At 36.6% G+C, this 22,419-nt stretch overlaps 3 protein-coding genes and 1 long non-coding RNA gene across 4 annotated transcripts; 3 read left to right on the top strand and 1 right to left on the bottom strand.

The window, feature by feature from the left end:
- Positions 1-54: 54 nt before the first annotated feature.
- Positions 55-4,045, top strand: LOC134802623 (pre-mRNA-splicing factor 38). Its single transcript, XM_063775261.1, has 2 exons — positions 55-736; positions 3,754-4,045. Exons 1-2 carry the CDS (start codon positions 78-80, stop codon positions 4,016-4,018), a joined length of 924 nt encoding a protein of 307 aa, XP_063631331.1. The 5' UTR covers positions 55-77; the 3' UTR covers positions 4,019-4,045.
- Positions 4,046-7,199: 3,154 nt separating this feature from the next.
- LOC134802002 (structure-specific endonuclease subunit SLX4) lies at positions 7,200-13,126 on the top strand. The gene is made up of 5 exons (XM_063774621.1): positions 7,200-7,357; positions 7,439-10,134; positions 10,232-10,623; positions 11,370-11,522; positions 12,908-13,126. The coding sequence occupies exons 1-5, from the start codon at positions 7,335-7,337 to the stop codon at positions 12,983-12,985; spliced, it is 3,342 nt and encodes a 1,113-aa protein (XP_063630691.1). The 5' UTR covers positions 7,200-7,334; the 3' UTR covers positions 12,986-13,126.
- A 922-nt stretch (positions 13,127-14,048) lies between these two features.
- On the top strand, positions 14,049-14,804 carry LOC134801997 (uncharacterized). The gene is made up of 2 exons (XR_010145792.1): positions 14,049-14,228; positions 14,614-14,804. It is a non-coding gene; the product is annotated as an uncharacterized LOC134801997 (long non-coding RNA).
- Positions 14,805-16,254: 1,450 nt separating this feature from the next.
- Positions 16,255-19,926, bottom strand: LOC134798976 (protein IMPACT-like). Its single transcript, XM_063771404.1, has 6 exons — positions 19,786-19,926; positions 19,476-19,708; positions 18,478-18,613; positions 17,607-17,707; positions 17,251-17,457; positions 16,255-16,405 (listed from the first exon to the last, which is right to left on the bottom strand). Exons 1-6 carry the CDS (start codon positions 19,810-19,812, stop codon positions 16,312-16,314), a joined length of 798 nt encoding a protein of 265 aa, XP_063627474.1. The 5' UTR covers positions 19,813-19,926; the 3' UTR covers positions 16,255-16,311.
- Between the last annotated feature and the right edge of the window lie 2,493 nt (positions 19,927-22,419).

Raw genomic sequence — 22,419 nt, 5'->3', positions numbered from 1 at the left:
CTAATCACTTTACTTTGGGTTGGGAGAACAATCATTCGTTTAAACCACTCTTAAGCTAGCTGTCAAAAACAGTAAAAATGGCGAACCGGACGGTGAAGGACGCGAAATCAATTCGCGGCACAAATCCACAATATTTAATAGAAAAAATCATCAGAGCACGTATATACGATTCGAAATATTGGAAAGAAGAATGTTTCGCTCTTACAGCAGAGTTAATGGTGGACAAAGCGATGGAATTGCGCTACGTCGGCGGCGTGCACGGCGGCTTTATTTACCCGACTCCTTTTCTATGTCTAGTTCTCAAAATGCTGCAAATCCAACCTGAGAAAGATATTGTGGTTGAGTTCATAAAGAACGAAGAGTTTAAATATGTGCGTGCATTGGGCGCTTTTTACATGCGCCTCACAGGAACGTCCGTAGACTGTTACAAGTATTTGGAGCCCTTATTCAATGATAACCGCAAATTGAGGCGTCAGAATCGCCAGGGACAGTTCGAAATAGTACACGTAGACGAATTCATAGATGAGCTGCTTCGTGAAGAACGTTTATGCGACGTGATACTGCCGAGGATACAGAAACGGCATGTACTGGAGGAAAACAACGAGTTGGAGCCTAAAGTATCAGCCCTGGATGATGATTTGGACGAAGATATGCCCTCCGATGAAGATAATGACCCAGAATCCAAAGAAAACAGAAGAGACAAGGACAGAAGGGATAGGGACAAGAAGAGAGAAAGGTTAGAATGTTTTTTTATTGTTATTGTAACACTCATACCCTCCTGCCTAGCCGCTCAGAGGAGTATTAATTCCATTATATTTTTATTTATATCCGTCATATTAAAATTCCATTTGTCTCAACAGGTTTTGGTTCAGGGCAATTATAGGACAATTTAATTTCCAAAATTATTTGAAAGAATACTTTCTTGCCAATTTTAGGCCATTACAAAACTATTGTGAGGATATGAAAATATTCATGTTCACAGTTTTCGTTAGCTTCAAATACAGTGGTTCAGAAAATCGACGGACCCATTCCTTTGAATGAAAATATTTGTTTTACAATTTAAATAAAACATATTAGGCCATGTCTGGCCCGCAAGCCTGTCAATACGGCCCACTTGAACTGCCAAATCCCATATAAATTTCATACAAACTGGCCACATAAAGGAAGCAGAGGCCTGACCGGACATGGACCTTGGGTTAAAAGGTTTCTCTGGAATGAAGAGATTACTTTCTTATTAAATATATATATATTTTTTTTATTTATTGAGAAACAAACAGTCATTCATTAACATTAGTCAATAGATTGAGCAGCAGTAAATAGACCTATAGTTTCCTTAATGAACATATCAAAAATACGTAGCCAATGTACCTTACATACATACATACAACAAGAAGAATCGTATATAAATGTGATGTTTTTTACAATACTTTAATATCATAATATTAAATAATCCAATGATCTTTGTAATACAAGCAGGGGCGTATTTACCATAGGGCCAAGGGGGCCATGGCCCGGGGCGGCAGGCCTCAGGGGGGCGGCGAAGCCGCCCCCTTGCGGCTTTTTCTGGGCGCCTTTTATAATCAAACTTAGCTATATTTTTTATTATATTTTAATTGACATTTAAATTAATAAACAAACGAACGCTTCAAACCCCACCAATTGCTAAAAATATCTACCAACAAGTACCTAAATTAAGCAACATTTTCGTTCAAGAAGTATTAGTACGGCGCAGTGCCGGATTTACCACTAGGCTGAGTAGGCTGAAGCCTATGGCGGCAGATTTTAGGGGGCGGCAAATTTGGGTCAAAAAAATATTTTATTAGCTGTTCAGATAGGGTCGACCAGAATTTTGTCGCTCCCCTATTTATTTGTAAAATTTAAATAACAAGCCTTGTCGATTTTGCCGCCCTCTGTCATGTCAAGACCCTTTATATTGAGACAGACAGACGGCCGGACGGACAACAAAGTGATCTTATATGGGTTCCGTTTTTTTTCCTTTTAAAGTACGAAACCCTAAAAATGTACCTACTATTTTCTGGAATAATTTCGCGCTCGCTACGCTCGCGTTTTCCACTTACGTACCTAACATTATTTGTGACCCACCTGACTATATACATACGGGCGGTTCTTGTGTCTTCGTGGTATTAAATCTCACTAAATTGTTCCGATCCCATGCCGAAACTCAGTACAGATAGAGTGCTCTCGATATCAGGTACAAATACAATACTTTTCATGACTTTCCAGCACCACAGAATGAGGGATAATGGTATTGGTACGGCCTGTGTAATACGCATCCCTACTACTGTCGTCTGCATAGCAATGATTATCATTGATATGCAGCAATGACAGCACAGAACCTAGTGCAACGCCAGCGGTAATGTCCACACTATCGGAGCAGCTTCCGTCTACTATACGGCTCATGTGCGTCTACTGGAAAAAAAAGCGATCCATTTATATAACATATAGTCCCTCGAGCAGACTCAATGCCAGACCCGACCGAACTCCTTAGCTATATCCAGCCTGACTGCCATGTCTCACCTTGATTCTCAATGGCCAAAACCCAGCAGTACCCACCGGTCACCGATCAGATCAGGCAAATATAACGAGGTCGCATCGTCATTGAGTGACAAAAACGGCCCATATAATTAATCTGTATCTAGAATAGTGACATTAGTGACGTCACCTTTCTGCACTCAAAAGAATAAAAAAATATCTACGTTCCACTATCAGCGGAGAGCGCCTGAATAGATTAGCTCTTCTTAATATAGAAGCTGAGCTGACAAACGTTTTAAATTACGACAGCGTTATTGATGATTTTGTCAACCAATTTGTACATAGGAAAACAATGTAAATGCCTATGTGAGTAAATGGTAAATGTTTAGTTTTTTTTATTTCACGCCCCAAAGGTACTTGTTATTGCAGGTTTTTTATTTCTTAAATAATAGTTATTTGTACTGCAAGAGATCAAAGTTTGATATTTCTTCGAGTGCTTATTTTGAGTCCCGTGCAAGCGAAAGATTCTATAATAGATTCACGAGCGTAGCGAGTGAATCTAATTTAGAATCTTGAGCGTAGTAAGGGATTCAAAAGCGCACGAGATGTAAATAACTTTGATCTCGTGTAGTACACAAAATTTTTCACCCTAAGCAGTGAGAACATACCTAGAGGGACAGAGATAATAGAACCCAAGTAATTCGAACTTGTATTAGACCCCGCATGTTGAAATGACATTTCACTATAAAGGTCACTTGAATGTCATTTTGTCTCACTCAGTGAGCAAAATGCTATTTTGCTCACTGAGTGAGACAAAATGACTCAGTGAGCAAAATCGCATTTTGCTCACTGTTTTTAAGAAGCAAAGTACCCTTGTTCGAGCTGCTGAGGTGAAAATACTTTATCGTCACTGATGAAGGGGGGCGGCAAATCAAAATGGCCCGGGGCGCCAAATTTGTAAATACGCCTCTGAATACAAGGGTAGACTGAGTGCACTTTGCGGAGACACTTCTCATTGGAGGTATGATTGTAGCTTCAGCTCAAGGTTTTTGGGTAACTGGGTCCAAAAAACTTAGTATATGCAGTTCTAACATCACTGAAAACAACATTGGTGCTCTTTGATATACCTAAAACTAGTGATTTTTCAACTAACCCCACAAAAACTCTGAAGTTTGACCCCTGTCCAAATACCTTAGTTATTTATTTCATGAAAACACTTGTTAGAATTGCCATGAATAACAATAATCATTATCATTACAGATCACGAGACCGTGACCGCCGTCCGAAAGACCGCAAACGGGAGCGCTCGCGCAGCAGAGACCGCGAACGGCAGCGAGAACGACACCGCGAGAGAGAGAAGGAACGCGAGCGTGAGAAGGAACGCGAGCGCGAGCGAGACCGCGACAGAGAACGCAGAGATCGCGAACGTGAGAAAGAGAGGGAAAGGGAGAAGGAGAGAGACAGGGAGAGGAGGGAGAGGCGTGAGGTTGAGCGAAGGGACAGAGACAGGGGCGGGAGGTATTAGTGTAAGAATAAAACTGTGTTAAGAACCGTTGAGTAGTTTTTTTTATTTCTACGAACTGATAATATTATCAATATCTTATTTATCTTTCCCACCCATCACGGATCAATGGTGTTCTTATTTATCTTATCATTATTTATTATAATTACTAATACTGCAAAACATTACTCAACTGTTACAACTTAATGGCTTTAGCTTGTAGCTGACTATTTCTCTCTTCTTTCTCATTTTATCTGACAGGAAAAAGCATTATTCAGAATCTAAATCTTCAATTAGTTTATAATGCCTTTTCAAGTTGGAGTGGAAATTTCTCTGTGCAGTAATGTTCAACTTTATCTACTGAAATATTTTGTATTTTAAACAATTGTGACACAATGGAGAGTGCAGTCTTCACAAAACAAAGCTTGCTGAGTGACCTAAGTAAGAAACAAGATTGATAAGCTCTCTGCTTTTCTTCTATTTAACACTTCTAAACTACTGAATAGATATCATCTTTAAAACCGACAGTTTCTTCCATGATTATCAGTATTGCTTGTTGGCATCCTGTTGGGATTTGTCAAATGCTGGCTTCTCCACAAGTCCTTGGATTGATTTATGGTTAACGCAGAGTGATATATTTCTTTAAGCCCTGTAATATCTTTAAATAACTTCTCTGTAGGTCTTATGGGAACACCTCTGGTTTCAAAAAACTGAAAAAGAAGTTTATGGTTAATATTTTACTTTCAGTTTTTTTAAGTAGGATTGTATGACACACAACATTATAATCTTTTCTACAGTGTTTAAGCTTACTTATGCTAGCAAACTAAATGTAGTTAATACGTAATTATGTACACAGCTGCAAAAGTGCATACCCACAATATGTGAGTAAGTAAAAGTTCTTTATTTGCATAAAACATAAAATATGGTTCTTTGTTCATATAAAATATGGTTCTTTATTCGCATAAAATATGGTTCTTTATTCATATAAAATAAATTGTTCCATATTTTATGTGAATAAAGTACTTTTACCCACCCAGTATATCAGCGGTCGGCAACCTTTTAGCAGCCAAGGGCCACATAGTAGTTAAACTATATGAATGGAGTTCGTTCATAAAGGTGGGGGATGCACTTTTGCAGCTTACTGTATATAATTTTTTTTGACAAAAACTTGAGAATCTCAGGTATAATAAGTTTTTGGCAAAAATTTAATTTTTGGTACAAGCTTTTATCACTGACTGTACTTTTCTTACCACAGACAACTAATACTCATCGAGACAATTCTAAAAACCCCTAACACAATTAGGTTGCGTTGTTTCATCACAGAGTTCCTATGACTACCTCCTGTCTCCATCATCAGATCAGTTTGACAGTACCATATTATTGTATTGTCATGAACTACATACAGCTGCCAATTTTCAAGATGCTACGATCCTTGGAAGATGGTGAAATTAGTTACCCTAGATTCCATTACAGTTAGTTACATACAGGTCGACCTAATAAAAGCTTGTTAAAAATAGGTTGCTTACTTTGCTAACTTACCTTAGTAATAAAACAGCAGTCTTTCATCAACTTCTTCAAAGCTACAGGATGTTCTGCCTTAACAGAGTGTGACCATCCTATATAATGGACTTCTTTTTTCCAAAACAATATGTTTTTAGAGGCCAGATTTCCATGAATTAAATGTAGTGTTTTGTACCACATTTCTATATCTTTCACAATAGTGTCATACATCTGTTGAGACCACTTCCAAGGCTGGGTAGCAAGAGTTTCGATTGATGGGGCAGTGACCCCATCGGTACCAATCAGGCTCATAACAATAACATTCCGACTGCAACACTTCATTTGTGGTACTTTGCATTTTGCTTTATTTAGTATATGTAGGTTTTCTCTTTCTCTCTGAACTTGCTGAAATATTCTCTCGTTATTCAATTTATCTTTACTTAGTTTTACCACATTTTGTTCAGACCGCCAATTTCAGTAGCGCTTATTATACTCATTATTGATTGTAGCATACATTAAAATAGGTTTAGCTCCAGGCTCTCATCTTGGATAATCCTTTTTTGATATATAGGCATATATAGCAACTGAGTTTTGCCCCTTATTTATTATATTTCCGAAGTTCCCTCTATAATAATTATTTGATGAAACAATGCTTTTCAGTATTTCAGCTGTAGGTTCATCATACATGTGAATATTAAATGCTTCTGCTTCTTGTGGACTGCCAGAAGTATTTGGGACAGTAATGTTTTTATGACTAGGTTTTTTCTTATTTGAATTTTTCTTATCATGACTCACTTTTGTAATTGTTGAATCATATTGATCCAAATTATAGTCATATTCTATTAAATCTGACATGAATGTATCGTCGATAGAGTTGACCTGGTCGTGTTTCATCTGCGATCCCTCTATACAGTCAGTAGATACAGCTACTTCAGAGCTTCTTTGATTTTCTGATGATAGTGATGATATGCCAGTGTCAAGGCAAACTGGGTCTTTCTGTTCTACCCATACATAATCTTCTGGCTGCAAGCCGTCTGAAGAGGTTCCCGGCAACACGCAAAAATCACTTTCTAAATCCATTGCCTCTGATGACGATTTCTTCAACGACATGCTATCTTATTAATCTTATTTACAATTATTTTCACTAACGTTTTACTAAAGGTTTATAGTCCAAATTATATGTGAAATTAATGTAAACCGCAAATAAATAGGAATATTAATTAAGAATTATTGCTCAACTATTTAAACTCGCGGTTGACTCACTTTCTTAACTTTCTTTGACAGTTTGAAGGAGTATTTTTCGAAGTATTTTCCTATAAAGTAAAAAAAAAGTCTAAAGAACGTTTCAGACACGACTAAAAAAGCCGCTCTGATGTTTGTTTAAGCTTCGTTGCCTTCGTTATGTCAAAAACAAAACGTCAATTACGTCAAGTAAAATATAAAAATGGCGATCGGTGTTGATACTTCAAAATGGAAACCTAGAAAAATAACAGGAACACCTGCTGCAAAGTTTAGAAATCGTCTTGCTGCCGGAATTTTAGGCTTCGGCATACTATGGGGTGCATTTTTCCAGTGAGTTTCAGCAGATAAATCGCTAGATTTGATATGCAACAGTGATATTTAGGTTATGTTGCTCATTCTGATTGTATTTGGTGCTTTCAGATATTCTAGTTTTACTGAGCCTATGAAAAAAGCCGCCGACGTACTTTATGAGGATCCCATTGAGGAACAGGAGAGAAAAATATTGATAGCTAGTGGCCTACCATTAAGATCAGGACGTACTATAAGGCGGATGATGGAAGAAGAGCAACGACTGGACTTGCCTCACAAATAACGTAAAATGAATGTAGATACTTTAAATAGGTATGTAACATATTATAGATTATATTTATGTTAATAAATTGTAGTTGAATTGTTTCTAAAATTTGTTTTATTTGTTGCCAGCAATTACAAAGTTGTAAGCAAGTACTTTGTGGGTAAGACTGTTATGGATGAAAGTCTCTCTGATTTTAAGGAGAAGAAAAGTTTTAAAGTAAAGAATAATAAATCACCTGCAAAGCCTAAAGCCAAAAAGGTAAAACAAGTCAAAGGCCAGAAGGATATACGGACTGTGTTGAAAGCCAAAAAGAATGAGCTAATATCTTACTCTGAAGACTTTGACTCAGTATGCAAGAAATCTGGCATTGATGTTGATTCTGAACAGCTCCAGCTAGCTATAGCTCTGTCCAAATCGCTACAAACATCCGATTCTGTTGATAGTTCAAGTTCAAGCTCAAAATCTTTGACAACACAACAACGGACAGGACTCATACGCACAACTTTAAAAGAGTATGGATTTAAAGTTCCTGAAAAGCCAACTACAAGTAGGAAAACCAAGAAACGAAGAAAACCTTACAAGTTGCTTTTGACAAGCGAGGAAGAAAAACAGCAAATAATATCCGATAGGTACTCACAGTTACTTTTTGAGTTGAATAACTTTAAAAGTACAACTAGTGATAAAGATTTAGATTTACCTAATTTATTTATATACAACATGTCTACTAATATAGAATATGAAAATATTAAGGATGACTCTATATTTTATGTTGAGAATATTGTTGAAGAATCATCAAATAGAATGGGATGCTTGTTGAAAAATTGGTCCGATATACCCGGTAGACTGTCAAGCCCAGATGTGAACAAATCTGAACTATTATTTTCAGAGGTAGAATGCTCTCAGGAAGAATTAGATATTGTTCTTAGTGGACCTTTAAAAAATAGCAAAGATATTCTTAAAAAGAAGAACATGTTAAAAGACAGAGGAAAGAGTATTGATATTTGCCAAGTTAAAAGAAATATCAGTAAAACAGTAATAGAGCTTAGTCCAGAATTTGTAGAAGATAATACAGGCAATCAATCTCTAGAATTTATAACAGGAAGCAGTTGTAAGGATGAAAAAGACACTGATGATAATGAATCTTCAATAAAAGTAGGAAATAGAGAAGAGAAAAATTTACTAGTGGTAACACAGTCAAGTCGAAGCTTATCCCCTGATTTATTTGACGATGAAGATGACACAATAGTTGAAATACCTAATGAAACAGTGACAGAAACTGAAACTGAACCTGCAAATAACTTTACAAAACAAGGCAGTGAAGTCATGGAGTTGACTGAATGTATTAATACCCAAAAAAATATGTGTAACAGCAGCAATATGAAAACTCTCTCTCAGATATCACAACAAATAGATGTGACTAAAAGAAAATCTAATGATTTCATGGAGATGACAGAATGTGTAGCTAGTTCTTCCCAGCATATAATAGCTAAGATTGATGAGGAAATAGATTTAACAGGACCCTATGAAAACATTGTTACAACAGTAAAGAATAATGCAGGCGTTGAAAATCCAGTAGTTGTAGAATGTGATGGTGATTCTTCTGTACTTATAGAGAAGGATGGTGATGAGCATTTAGATTTAACTGCAGAATGTCAAATAGAAAAAAATAGAAATACATCATATACAGAAAATGTACAAATAACAAATTCAAGTATTTTTTTAGAAGGCAGGACTGATGAACATATTGATTTAACAGAACATTGTGCTGGTGACATGGAAAATAATAATAATAGTGTAAATGCTGATAATATTGAACATATGGATTTAACCCAGTCTTCAAACACAAGTGGTGATTCATTGCCCTTTGTTCAAGTTGGTGGCACACAAGTTGTACCAGAAAAATCTCTAGATGATACAATAATATTAAACGAAAATGATTATCTAGAAACTAAATCACCAGAAGGTAACAAGGAATTACATGTTAGTGATGAACAGCCAAATCAAGATCCAAACACTACCAGCCCAGATCATGCCATTGAAATCATATCTCCAAAACGCATACCAGTAGAAACTGATGAGGCTCAAATAATAAACCTTGATGAAGGTGAAGTACCTGAAGTAAATGATGAAAATGTAGATTTAACACAAACATCTGACTCAAATGAGGCTAACAATATTTGTCAAAACAATAGTCATCATATAAACAACAGTAGTCTCGGAAAAAAAGATAACATGTCAGTAGACTATGATGAAGCTTTGGAAAACATGAACTCTTTTCCATATTACGACAACGAAAATTATGATAATGATACAATTGTGACAGAAGATCATTTAGAAAAGACTAATGATAATGAAGTGCTTTCAAAGAGTATAGTACCAGAACCCAGTAATGATTTAAATTCTCCGTGTAATAACATAGACAACTATTTTGATTTTGGTGGCATTTCAGTAATAGATAACCTACCTAGTTTCAATGATAAATCAAGACATACAAATAGCTTACCAAATGGTAGCATGCGAGACAGTTTACCCATGGTAGACGTAAAAGGTACTGGGAACCCCAAATCTCCATTAAAACATGTTACTGATCAAAACTCTGATCCTGTAAGTCATAAAAGCTTAAATGAAAAACATATTGAAGCCGGAACACAAACTCCTAAAACTAAAGCTGACAAGCATGTCAATGTAGAAACACCTAAGCAATCGGAATATATAGTAAAGACTGATAATGTTACTCCCATGTTGGATTATGCTTCTATGTCTACACCGGAGAGGAATAGAGAATTGGACAAATATGGGCTGAAGCCATTTAAACGGAAAAGAGGTAACTTTATTTACAATACAAATAGTAACTTATTAGTTTACTTTATACTTTATACATTTGTTTTTTTTTTGTATAAATGTCTATGATCTTTTTTCAGCTATACAACTTTTAACGCATCTGTACAACCAAACTCACCCATATGTTGAATCAACCGAAGAATTGCCATCACCATCAAAAAAACGAAGAACGGAAAACTTAAGCCCGCCTTCATCTTCTAAACCTTGTAGTAGTACATCTATATCATCACGAAAAGATATAAAATCACCCAAAAAAGCTACGAAATCGCCAAGAAAAGCTATGAAATCGCCAAGAAAAGCTATGAAATCGCCAAGAAAAGCTTCAAGATCACCAAGAACAAGTGAAGAGGGAAATTGGAATGATTCAGATAAAGACAATGACTTGTTCATGATGACAAGAGAAGTGCCTGTCATTAGAAATGTAGAGTGTGATGCCGATGACTGGGTCTTCCAAAAACGAGAGAAGGCTAAGGTGAGTGAGATAGGAAACATTTTGTATGTAAGAGCCTGTACAGCGAGCTGCAAAACTACACACCCACTTTATGAATGAAATTCCTTCATGAAGTGGGTCTGTACTTTTGAAGCTGGGTGTACATTGGTTATCCCTTATTTTTGATTGACGCTACGCTATTATACGGCTTTGGGTTAAATACTGGATTATGGGAATACCATGAAAAAGTAACGCGAGTCACGATTGATCGTGTTACTCTTGGCGTGGATTAACCCTTATGTTAAGATAATGTTTGTGTGTAGTAAAGGATTTGTGTCTTTATCAGTCTCTAAATTCTGGGTTCCCATTTGTCCCCGCCGGGCACAGATGGCTATAGGTGTTTTCATATAAATCATTCCCATTTGTCCCTGCCTAGTATATGGTGGTGGTCACAATGGGAATACCCAAATAGGGTATTTTCCTACTAATCAAATCGGTTACTTTTTTAGAACTGTAAAAACGATTCGCTACTATGGAATTTATATGAAACATTACATCGTGACGTCACGGTCAACTCACCTACTTTTTATATTTCTATCCGATTTATTAAATAGAACTTGTGTTTAAAAATAACTCCCATCTGTGTTTTTCTAATAATTATCTGGTGCTTTATTTCATGCATGGTGTAAAATAATTTATTTTAAATACAGCATAATAACCTATTCTAATGTGTATGTGGTGGCACTAAGATTATGTTGGCCTCTATATTGTACTAATTTATATTCTAGCTCCACACCTGCCGCGTGCCTTTACACATAGCATTCCACAACTACGTGTCGTGTCGCCTGCGATTGCATGAAGCCATCCTCCGCTATGAGCCCATCAATATTGATGTCATACACAAGGAACTGGCTGCCAGCGGGCACCGGTATGACCCCAAGGTAGGACTTGCCTGTTCTACAACCGTGTTGTTCAGTGTTGCATGAAGCTCCTCCGCTATGAGCCCGTCAATATAGATGGCATACACAAGAAGGTCGCCAGCGGGCGCCGGTATGACCCCAAGGTAGGACTTGCCTGTTCTACAAAATACAATAGTTTGGTATCCAACCAACCAAATGATCCAGTTGGTAAATTAGCATAGAACCTTCACGGATGGGGAATCTCGTCGACACCAGCCTGTGATTGTGGGGAGCCAACTCAAACAATCCCTCACATGATAGGAAAATGTCCTAAAAGGCGATTTGCCGGAAGCATGCAGGACTTGTTAGCACTCACACCGAATGCAAGGGATTGGCTACTCAATTTAGATATTAAATTGTTAATATTTTCTTCTCTGTAGCTATATAAATTGTAAATTAAGGAATAAAGCCATACGACATAATAATAATAAGCATAGACAAAAAATATAGACACTTAAATTAGGTTAGAAACCCACAGATTATAAATCCAACAACATTGAATAATTTTACGGTTTAGACTCACTTGTTTTTAGTCACTCGCGCGACATGTTTCGAAGAGCCTAGGCTCCTTTCTCAAGCACTAACAGTGCGAGCAGCGTTCACGATGGCCGTGTATCGCGTACGGTTTGTTAGTATGTCTCACAACAGTTTAAATTCGATTAAATCCAACTAAATGGAGCCCAAAGTCCGTAGTCTGGTTTATGTTTCTTTGGATTTAGTACATCTAATGACATGTTTTTAGGGTTCCGTACCCAAAGGGTAAAACGGGACCCTATTACTAAGACTTCGCTGTCCGTCCGTCCGTCCGTCCGTCCGTCTGTCACCAGGCTGTATCTCACGAACCGTGATAGCTAGACAGTTGAAATTTTCACAGATGATGTATTTCTGTTGCCGCTATAACAACAAATACTAAAAACAGAATAAAATAAAGATTTAAATGGGGCTCCCATACAACAAACGTGATTTTTGACCAAAGTTAAGCAACGTCGGGAGTGGTCAGTACTTGGATGGGAGACCGTTTTTTTTTGCTTTTTTTTTGTTTTTTTTTGTTTTTTTTTTTGCATTATGGTACGGAACCCTTCGTGCGCGAGTCCGACTCGCACTTGCCCGGTTTTTTAACGATTGCAACGCCATCTGCGTTAAGCTTTGCGCGTTTATCCTTATTTGAGCAAAATTTATAACCTCAAATTTGACAGTTAAAGTAGATGGCGCCTTACGACCCCGTAGCTCCTAATACTTCAGCTAGCTATAACTATATTTTGCAAAGTCGTATAGGTATACGCCTTCTCTAGTATAACATAAAGTGTCTCCCATCCAAAGCAGTTTTAGTCTTAATTTTAGATATCATACTTCTGTTTTTTTTTCAGGATCTTCTAAAATTCCTGGACAAGAGATGCATCACAGTGAAAACGGCTGATAATACCAAAAACAATAAGAGGTACTAGTGAATCCAATAATTTATAGGCAATCATGTGTTCATTTTATACCAACTTGGACTTTGCTGTGAGGTAATAAGGTTTATTATTTAACTGCGTAGTATTAGTTTTGTAAATAGATGTAGATTTAGATATTGCGTATTTTTTGAGGAGAATAGGCCTGATGACAAATTTTGAAATCCCTTTTATTATTGTCGGTACACTTGTATTGGTTCCGAAAAACACAATATTTCAGCTATACTCATAAGATTTAACATAGATAATTGCATTTTATTATAGCTAGTTTAAACTTCGCGCGAAAACGCCTCGCATGCCATTTGTGACGTCATTATTTAGTTGGTGGTAGGGTGGTAGACATTGTTTACATACTTACAGTTACGAATTTCCCTTGAATCCGAATGATATTGTTAATTCAGCACCATATATTACGATTAGGGATGATAAATACATTACAACAATTTATCACAATAACTCATTTTACACAAAAACTCTCACACGGTTGCAGTTTAAGATGAATTATTTAGATACATGTAAATTTTGAGTGAAAATCACCGAGCGCCGGTTTTACTTTTTAATTTTTCATTTTTTCTAATTACGACAGCCAACATGGCAATGATAGTTCCATTCAGCCAAATAATTAAAAAAGTTTGTTGTTGAAATATCGTATTATTTAGCATTTTATTTAAATAATAACAAATAGATATCTATTTTATATCGTGTAATAATATTTATTGGACGTAATAAATGTTTAGTGGCGAAATATTTTTTTTTTTTGCACCTTTCGAACTCTTTGGTGAGGACGTATAGATTTCGGTCAATGAGGTTGTCTATGTTGCTCTAAGAAATATGTTATGGATTGATGACGTCACTGTTTGGAACGCTTCTGATTGGCGTTTCAGTAATAATGGCCGATTGGAGAATTTTGCACTTTTATTTTATTGAATATCTTAATAATCCTTCAGTTTATACTGAGATTGGGCCATTTTTTAGAATCATATTAACATATATGTTTCTTTGAAACCATTATTTCCATGATTCTTTGTTACTTGCAACAGGCCTATTATGTACTCTACTTTTACCAAAATAACCATAACTGTATTTTTATATGCAGAGCACAACTGGACATTGAAAAATTGACAATGTGTCATTATGATAATGAATACTCGGAGGCGTAAAAGTAGTGCGGAATAATGTGTATGCAGTTTTGACAGCTGAAGTAGATGGCGCTGTACGGCCCTATACATTTTGTAACGTTATAGGGACCGTGCGCGTTGGAGGGTCTATCATCTTGTGGCCTGAATCGGAAACATATGTGCACATGTACATTGCCAAAGCAAGTGCTACCATTTACCGTTCTCGTCGGTAGTCAGCAGCAGAAGTCGATAAGCGGGCCATGTGTTCAAAATTATCTTGACGCGACTTTATTGTTAAGAGAATAAGAGCGAGTCAAGGTAATTTTGAACACCTCGCCCGCTTAGCAACTTCTGCTGCTGACTGTACGTTTCCTTGTTCATAGTAGGTTCTGCCATCTTGTGGGCTACATCCCGAGGCTACATCGGAAGCATAAACGACACATTTACGCCTCGCGCCAAAAATCTGACGGCTCCTATGCTGCCCCCTATCGTTCATGCACGGAGCCTATTACTTTCAACCTAGTTTTTGAGTTATCAAAACTGGGGCTAAAGTGTTGCACTATTTTACGCGTCTTAGTATTCGTCTTATTCATACATAACCAATGTTTCAATTTCCTTTTTTCCGTGGTTTTGTGTTGATATGCAATAAACTCTTTTCTTTTCGTTTAGATTTTTATTAAACAACTGATACATTAGTTGACATTTCATTATAAATTATAATACATGTATTTACAGAAGTTTCTTTAATCGATTTTCGAGCGTAAAATGTATTTGTTTACACTGGTTGATGATTATGATTTTATGATGAATCGTCAGAGTAAATTGAGAATGTAAATAAAAACACTAATAATGTAAAATAAAAACAAGTAAAACTCTTACAAAGTTGTAAGATAACAATGGGAAAAGATCTGCATATGAGATCAGCGGCGGTAGCACGGTCGCATTTTTATCGCTTGTCACGTTCTAGCAAGTATGTAAGTGAGAAAGTGATGCGCAGTGACAGGCGATAAAAATGGAACCATGCTGCGCCCGCATTCTAGGTTTTGTAAACTTACATCTTAAGATTACAGGAAGAAAACTATATATCGACATAGAGAAATATAGTAAGACAAGACTGCTCACTCCATACATCAGTTTTGGTACCAAAAAGACTATTATTTTCATAGTCGACATCTAGCATCGAGTAGCGGAATTATCAGTACTGCTACTTGACAATAGATGTATAGTATGCATTTTCTCAAATGATTTTTACGCCTAAGACCCTAAGCTTTTAACAAAAGCCATTGTTTCTTTTATGCGAGCGGTTTAGCTCCCGTATTAGCCACGTGCCAAAGGAACAATTTCCTTTAAAAAGCAACTGTATCTTGATAGTATTAAGGTTCAAATCTATGTATTAATATGAGGGCTCGCCTACAATGAGGTGGTCGATCGTGCCACATTACCAAAACATGGTAAACTCCTATGAGCTGTTACATACATTTGAACTCTAATATTATCACGATACAGTTGCTTTTTAAACGACATTGTTGCTTTGCCATCGGGAGCCGACCGCTGACACAAAAGAAACAATGGCTTTTGTTTGAAAGATTAGGGTCTTAGGCGTAAAAATCATTTGAGAAAATTCATACTATAGCACCAACCGGAAAGTCTTATGTTGTTGAGCATTAGACTTTCCGGTCGGTGCTACATCTATCCGGAAAGTCTTATGTTGTTGAGCATTAGACTTTCCGGTCGGTGCTACATCTATTGTCAAGTAGCAGTACTGATAATTCCGCTACTCGAAAATAATAGTCTTTTTGGTACCAAAACTGATGTATGGAGTGAGCAATCTATGTGTTTTTTTTCTCTATGATATCGACGGCATGACAGCTTGTTTCAGTCAAATGATTTGCTTTGAAAAATATCAATGTTTTGGGTTAAGGCTGCGTTTCCACCAGAGATGTGCGAGGATGCTTAGCGAGGGATGTGTTTTTTAAGAAATAAATAGATTCTCTTCATTTCTTTTCCTCGCTCAGTGTGTAGGGAGGGATTCTATTGGTTCTTAACAAACACATCCCTCGCTATGCATCCTCGCTCATCTCTGGTGGAAACGCAGCCTAAGGTGGGTAAAGATTTAGCTAACACATATTACTTGTGTGGAGAAAGACACATACGGCCAGATCTGGACACACCTTAACAAATTTAAGTTATTTAGGCTAAATGTCATTTCTTCAGTAAGCCGGCTTGTTCGATGACCTGTCTGGTCGCATTGTTGATGTGTCGAAATCGATCAGGCCCTAGTTGGATGCCGCCATACCTGAAATTAACATCATTCACAAATAATTATGGGTAATCAGATCCTGTGTGTCTTAGTTTGACAGTACTTAGCATTGTTGCTAAGCTAAGTAATGAATTATGTTCTGTTACTTATGCTTTAATAAGAATTAGGTATTTTAACAGTCAGAGACACAGTTTACAGCTGAATAAGTATAAGTACTATAGTTACTTCGATAGTCAGATGTCTTACGGCATTCTAGTGTGGGGAAAATCCGCAAGTGTAAGAGCACATATTTGTGATACAAAAACGGTTTGTGCGTTCTATCAGAGTTTAACCCTTTGAACACCACGCCTGTTGTGTGCGGCGCGTCATCATGAACCTTCGGAATGCACAAAGGTTGCTATTGGGCTGTAGCCGCGCGTCAGGTGACGTCTTAAGCGGTCAAAGGGTTGAGAAAATTGTGAAACAAGGTCGGCTAGTATAGTATGCATTTTCTCAAATGATTTTTACGCCTAAGACCCTAAGCTTTTAACAAAAGCTATTGTTTCTTTTATGCGAGCGGTTTAGCTCCCGTATTAGCCACGTGCCAAAGCAACAATGTCCTTTAATTAAAAAACAACTGTATCGTGATAGTATTAAGGTTCAAATCTGTATTAATATGAGGGCTCCTATATTGAGATGGTTGATTGTTCTACATTACCAAAACATGTTGTATGAGCTGTTACATAGATTTGAACCTTAATACTATCACGATACAGTTGCTTTTTAAACGACATTGTTGCTTTGCCAACGGGAGCCGGCACACACAAAATAATGGCTTTTGTTTAAAAGATCTTAGGCGTAAAAATCATTTGAGAAAATTCATACTATAGTAGGATACTCACCATCGGGACACAACAACCAGCGTGTTCTTCTGGTCTAATATCTGCAGCAGCTTCATCATGCGGCCGCCGGCGTGCGTCTCTCCATCGTCATCACAATCTTGTAGCATCATTGTACCCTTGTCTGTCTTCCGCTCGATTCGGTATGCGAACATGTTGTGAGTTGCATTCACTATTTTCTTGTTCTGCTTCAGTTTTGTTAGAACGGCGCTGAAATTTGTTAATGGAAAATATGGTAAGTCTGTTTCAGATATAAATGGTGCGTGGAGTTAGGTCGGTGATATGACCAAATTATCGTAACGAAGTTAAACTTTTGTAAAAAAATGCATTAACCTCTACTGTAATATGAAATAACTTACTTGACATCCTCCATGCTATGGACCTCAGCTGCGTGACCTTGAAAGGAACTTTTCCTGTCCTTTATCACTTCACCATGAGTAATCTCAGGGCAATTTTCTACCTGAAAGGAATAAATTAATTTGTAAACAATTTGCAAAACTTGTTGGAATACAAAAACAAGTAAATTAGGTTAGATTATTCATGCTCACACACTTACAAATAAATTTTGATACTTGTAAAAAGTAATTTCTGATTGAGTTCAAAGTGGCAGTGGCAGGTTACAATTATTTTGCAAGTGTCTACTTCATTGCATTTTAGGTGCAAGTATTACAAAATGAAAACAACTGAGCTATAAATATTAAGAATAGAGATAATGCTGTACCTTTCCATCTTTTTTCAATTTTTTGATATGGGACCATCGGATATATAACCTCACTGAATGTAATATTGGATTCTTAATAGATAATTTGAAAATTATAGGTATATTTGTAAATGCCATATGATATTTTTAGAAGTGATAAAACCAATAAAAGTGGTGAATTAGAGTAATCCTCAGTTTCTATAGCTTTGTTTACATATTAGTGGCTTTTGACATTTCTCAAATGTCAGGGTGATTAGGAGCGTTTTGATACCAATTACTTTTACACACAGAACAATGTTCATCAAAATATTAGTGTTCAACCGAAATTGTGTTTTATGGCGAAACCGAAACATGACTTATGCTGAAAGCTGAAATTTTGCCTAGACACTACCGAAAATACAGGATCGGCAGTTTTTTTACTGAAACTGAAGCTTTGGCCTAAAAATGATTTTTATACAAAACAGAAACTTCCATTGGATAGGTACTAAAAAATATTCAAAATGGCAGAGAAGTCATTCTGTCCTTTTTACCTGTGACAAATCCATGTTTTCTTCATCTGGTTGTTTTTGCTCTATCTTCTTCTTTACTTCAGGAGGTTTCATTGTCAGTAATATTTCTCTTATTTTCTCTACCCATTGGTATACAACCGTTTCACCTATGTTGTCTCTGTAAAATAATTATTTTTGTTGATAAATATTATTCAAGTCTAGTGTGGCAGTATAGCATGGCTAGGTTCTGAATGCCATGATAAAACAATATAGGGTTTATTACTAATCCCTTTAATTTGTGGATGATAATCAACAGAGTGGTACATCTAGGCTAATGTTTCGAAAGATACTGAATCATTGGATGATACTCTACACCATATTTTTTTTGATTTCCGTTAATTTCAAGGGTGCATACCTGAGCTTAAATCAAGTAACTTTCCCAAAGACACCGATATTCTAATTAACTCCATTTCGAAGATAATCAATATTTTATTTTTTTCCTATAAGGCCTCTACAAGCTTGTACACTTGCCTTAAGGCCGGTTTACATATTGATTAGTGTTTAGAATGAGTTCATACATTTGCTACTAAACTTAAGTAAAATCTCGGTCGATCGATGTTCGAATTGACATTGATATGTCACAGATTTCAATTGTTTGGTTTAGTTAAATGTAATGCCCGTGTTACAACAACGCTATATGCTACATTTAATTACTTTTTAATATTAATTTTTCTGAAAAAAAAGCAAAAAAATTTTTTTTTTTTTCAAAATTAACTATGCCATTTAGTTTTCTTAAACGTACTTAACCATACCCCGAAGTTAACGGAATTTAATAAAAACACGGTGTATATTGAATTAAAAAGTTTGAGCTCATCTTAAGAGATCCAGGGAGCCCCAGAAGGTTAATACAGATGAAATTTAGATATTGGAATGCTTTTGTTGCCCTCCCAAGGTTTTCTAGGACTATTTTGACCATTATGTACTTGACATTTTACACATGGTACAAAGATAAAAATATAAAATAAAAGTAAACAACCTACAAATGAACTTCATTCAAGGCTTGATGGAGATCAGCCTTGTCTTTTCTCTCCATCCAAGGCGCAGATAGCTCGAACTTTGGTGGTGACTGACTAGGATACTCCGGTGGCATGGTAACATACAAAATGGCTTCATGTTTGTTCTCCTCAACTCTGATCTTGTAAGATCTTGTCACGTCGCTCTCTGTGGTCCAGTCGTCGCCGTATATTGAGCTTAGGGCCTCTATTTCTTCGTCCTAAAAAGAAAATAAACTGAAAATTGTTTGCATCTATTTGTCAAACTGAAAATAGCAATGGTCTTAACTTAAGTTACCTGTTTTGTCAAATTCTCAGTAAACATCTTGGTGTGTTTTACAGATTTAATTTATTTCACTTGTTTCTGTATTTATTGTATTTATTTTTCAGAAATCTTGTGTAAATCTGAAAAGTTGAAATCTATTAAATAACTGTCAATGTCAAAAGTAAGGTGACAGTGACAGTTCTGCGTTTTGTTTTTGCAATAGGCTCCGTGCATGAACTATTAGGGGGCAGCATACATACATCAGATTTTTGGCGCGAGGCGTAAATGTGTAGTTTATGCTTCCGATGTAGCCCACAAGATGGCAGAACCTACTATGCACAAGGAAATTAACTTACCGACGACAACGGTAGATGGTAGCACTTGCTTTGGCAATGTACATGTGCACATAATATATGTTCCCGAATCAGGCTACAAGATAACAGGTTTAAAGAACTTTGCGTAGGTATATCCAACGACTCGATTTTTTAAAAGTGCCAGTAACCCGGATGATCTGCGCGAGAGGGAAATAATACCCACACTAACCCACGACTTTACTTCCTTTTATGTTACCTACATTACCATTATTTGTGACCCTTTTTTGCATTAAAATCATATTTTTATGATAAACAATATTTTGTAATTGTACTTTTTTTTCAACAGGCATACTTATAGATACATGAGACGATTCCTACAAGATCAAACTCAATAAGATTTGCGTTATAACATACTCTCCGGTCTCCTTTATCAGATCAATTTGGACCATAACACAAGGAATAAATTCTACACCAAAGCGGTAAGGCGCCGTATAAAAATATTGTATGTCTCCAAACAATTACGCGACCGCGTCGAATCTAAAGCAAATCGAGGCAAAATGTATGAAAAGATAAAGGAGACCGGTCCTTTATCAGATCAATTTGGACCATAACATAAGGAATAGATTCTACACCAAAGCGGTAAGGCGCCGTATAAAAATATTGTATGTCTCCAAACAATTACGCGACCGCGTCGAATCTAAAGCAAATCGAGGCAAAATGTATGAAATTACAAAGTTTCCGGTCGCATTTCCATAATACATCTATTAGGCGTACGATTTGCATACGACACTGGCGATTACCCACGCGCTGCAATAAAACCTAATGCTCTATGAATGTGGGTAATTCGGATTTAATTCAATTTAATCAACTTTCATTTGTCATACATTTTTGAAGCTCAAGAAGCAGAAGTCGAAAATTAATAAAAACAAAAGTTATTTGATTAGTAAAATAATACCTGACGTATTGACATAGATGTCGCTAGCTGTAGCGTTAACGCGTCCCGGACTATTTTGTACGGCGGCAACCTGGAATTTCCGGTTCCGTGGCTGATTTTGTGATTTTTATGGAAAACTAGTACCGGGAACAAACCCTACTGACAACAACTGTTAATCATAGTAAGTCGGTGGCAGAACTATTTTCTGTAAGTAAATAGGTACCGTCTGATAACTCGCACTCACCTGGTCTAAGATACTTATTAGTTTCGCTCGTGTTGAAACCTAAATGCCTACGCAGTGTCTAGTATTAGCTAGGTATTCAGAAATGATAGGTTATGGGCCCAGCGGAGATCCGGTGGGGTTATTAAATTGATCCGTGGAATCAGTGGAAATGAGTGGGAGTCAGAAACAGCTGAGTATCTGCAGCCTACTGCAGACACCTACCTATAACGTGAATTATAATTGACCGTGAGAGTAACTCATTGCTAGAATAATATATCGGCGCTACTGTGAAAAACTACTCACACTACTCAGCTAGGTACTCAGAGTTGAAAGGCAGTAACTCTGTATGCATCCCATAGATACCACATGTTTTATTTTGATGAACAAGATACGAGTTTTTTTTTTCAAAGTAGTGCCGATATGTGGCTACAGTCTTAAGGCTGTTTGCTAAAATCGAATCATCTGTAATTAATGAAGATTGCCGGTGTGTTATTTAATGTTAAACAGTCCATTAAAGGTCGATGCGATTAGGTTTTCACGATTGTATTTTTTGGGTGTCGTCTGTTACCGCAGTTTGGTACTTCGGTAAGCATCAAAGAAACCTATTAAACCTTCGATGAAAATGAAAGGTGTTTTTTTGAAACCATTTGGCAGTTTGTACTGTGTGGAGTTGTTCGTTTTTTGCAATAGGGGTTGGCCATTGTCTGTGTTTTATGTAGGGTTGTTGGTAGTTGGTAGAGTAAATGAAATGCTATAATTTTAAATATTTGGTTTATTGTGCTGTTTTATTTTAAACAACTATTGTGTCCCTACGGAAACTATACAAGAATATTATACTGTCGAATAAATAATAAGCAATAGATAAATGTGTGAAACACATAAATAAGTATATTAATAATTATTTCACTGTGGGTTTCTTGCGGAATAACTAAAGCGTTGTCCAGGCGGCGTAGCACGGTCGCGTTTTTATCCCTGGTTTATGCCTGTCACGTTCTAACAAATATATAAGTGCGAAAGGGACGCGCATAGTGATAGACGATAAAAATGGAACCGTGCTGCGCCCACATAATGAAATAGAGTACTTAACGTGCCTAAAAAAAATGCCTGAATCTAATGATATTTTAAAGTATTTAGTTCATGATACCACTCTTGACCATTCGGACATCAAGATTAATAAGTAAATATTGACCGTAGGT

This window comes from Cydia splendana, chromosome 2 (assembly GCF_910591565.1).
Source record: "Cydia splendana chromosome 2, ilCydSple1.2, whole genome shotgun sequence".
NCBI lineage: Eukaryota > Metazoa > Arthropoda > Insecta > Lepidoptera > Tortricidae > Cydia > Cydia splendana.
This window is presented reverse-complemented; position numbering and strand designations above follow the sequence as displayed.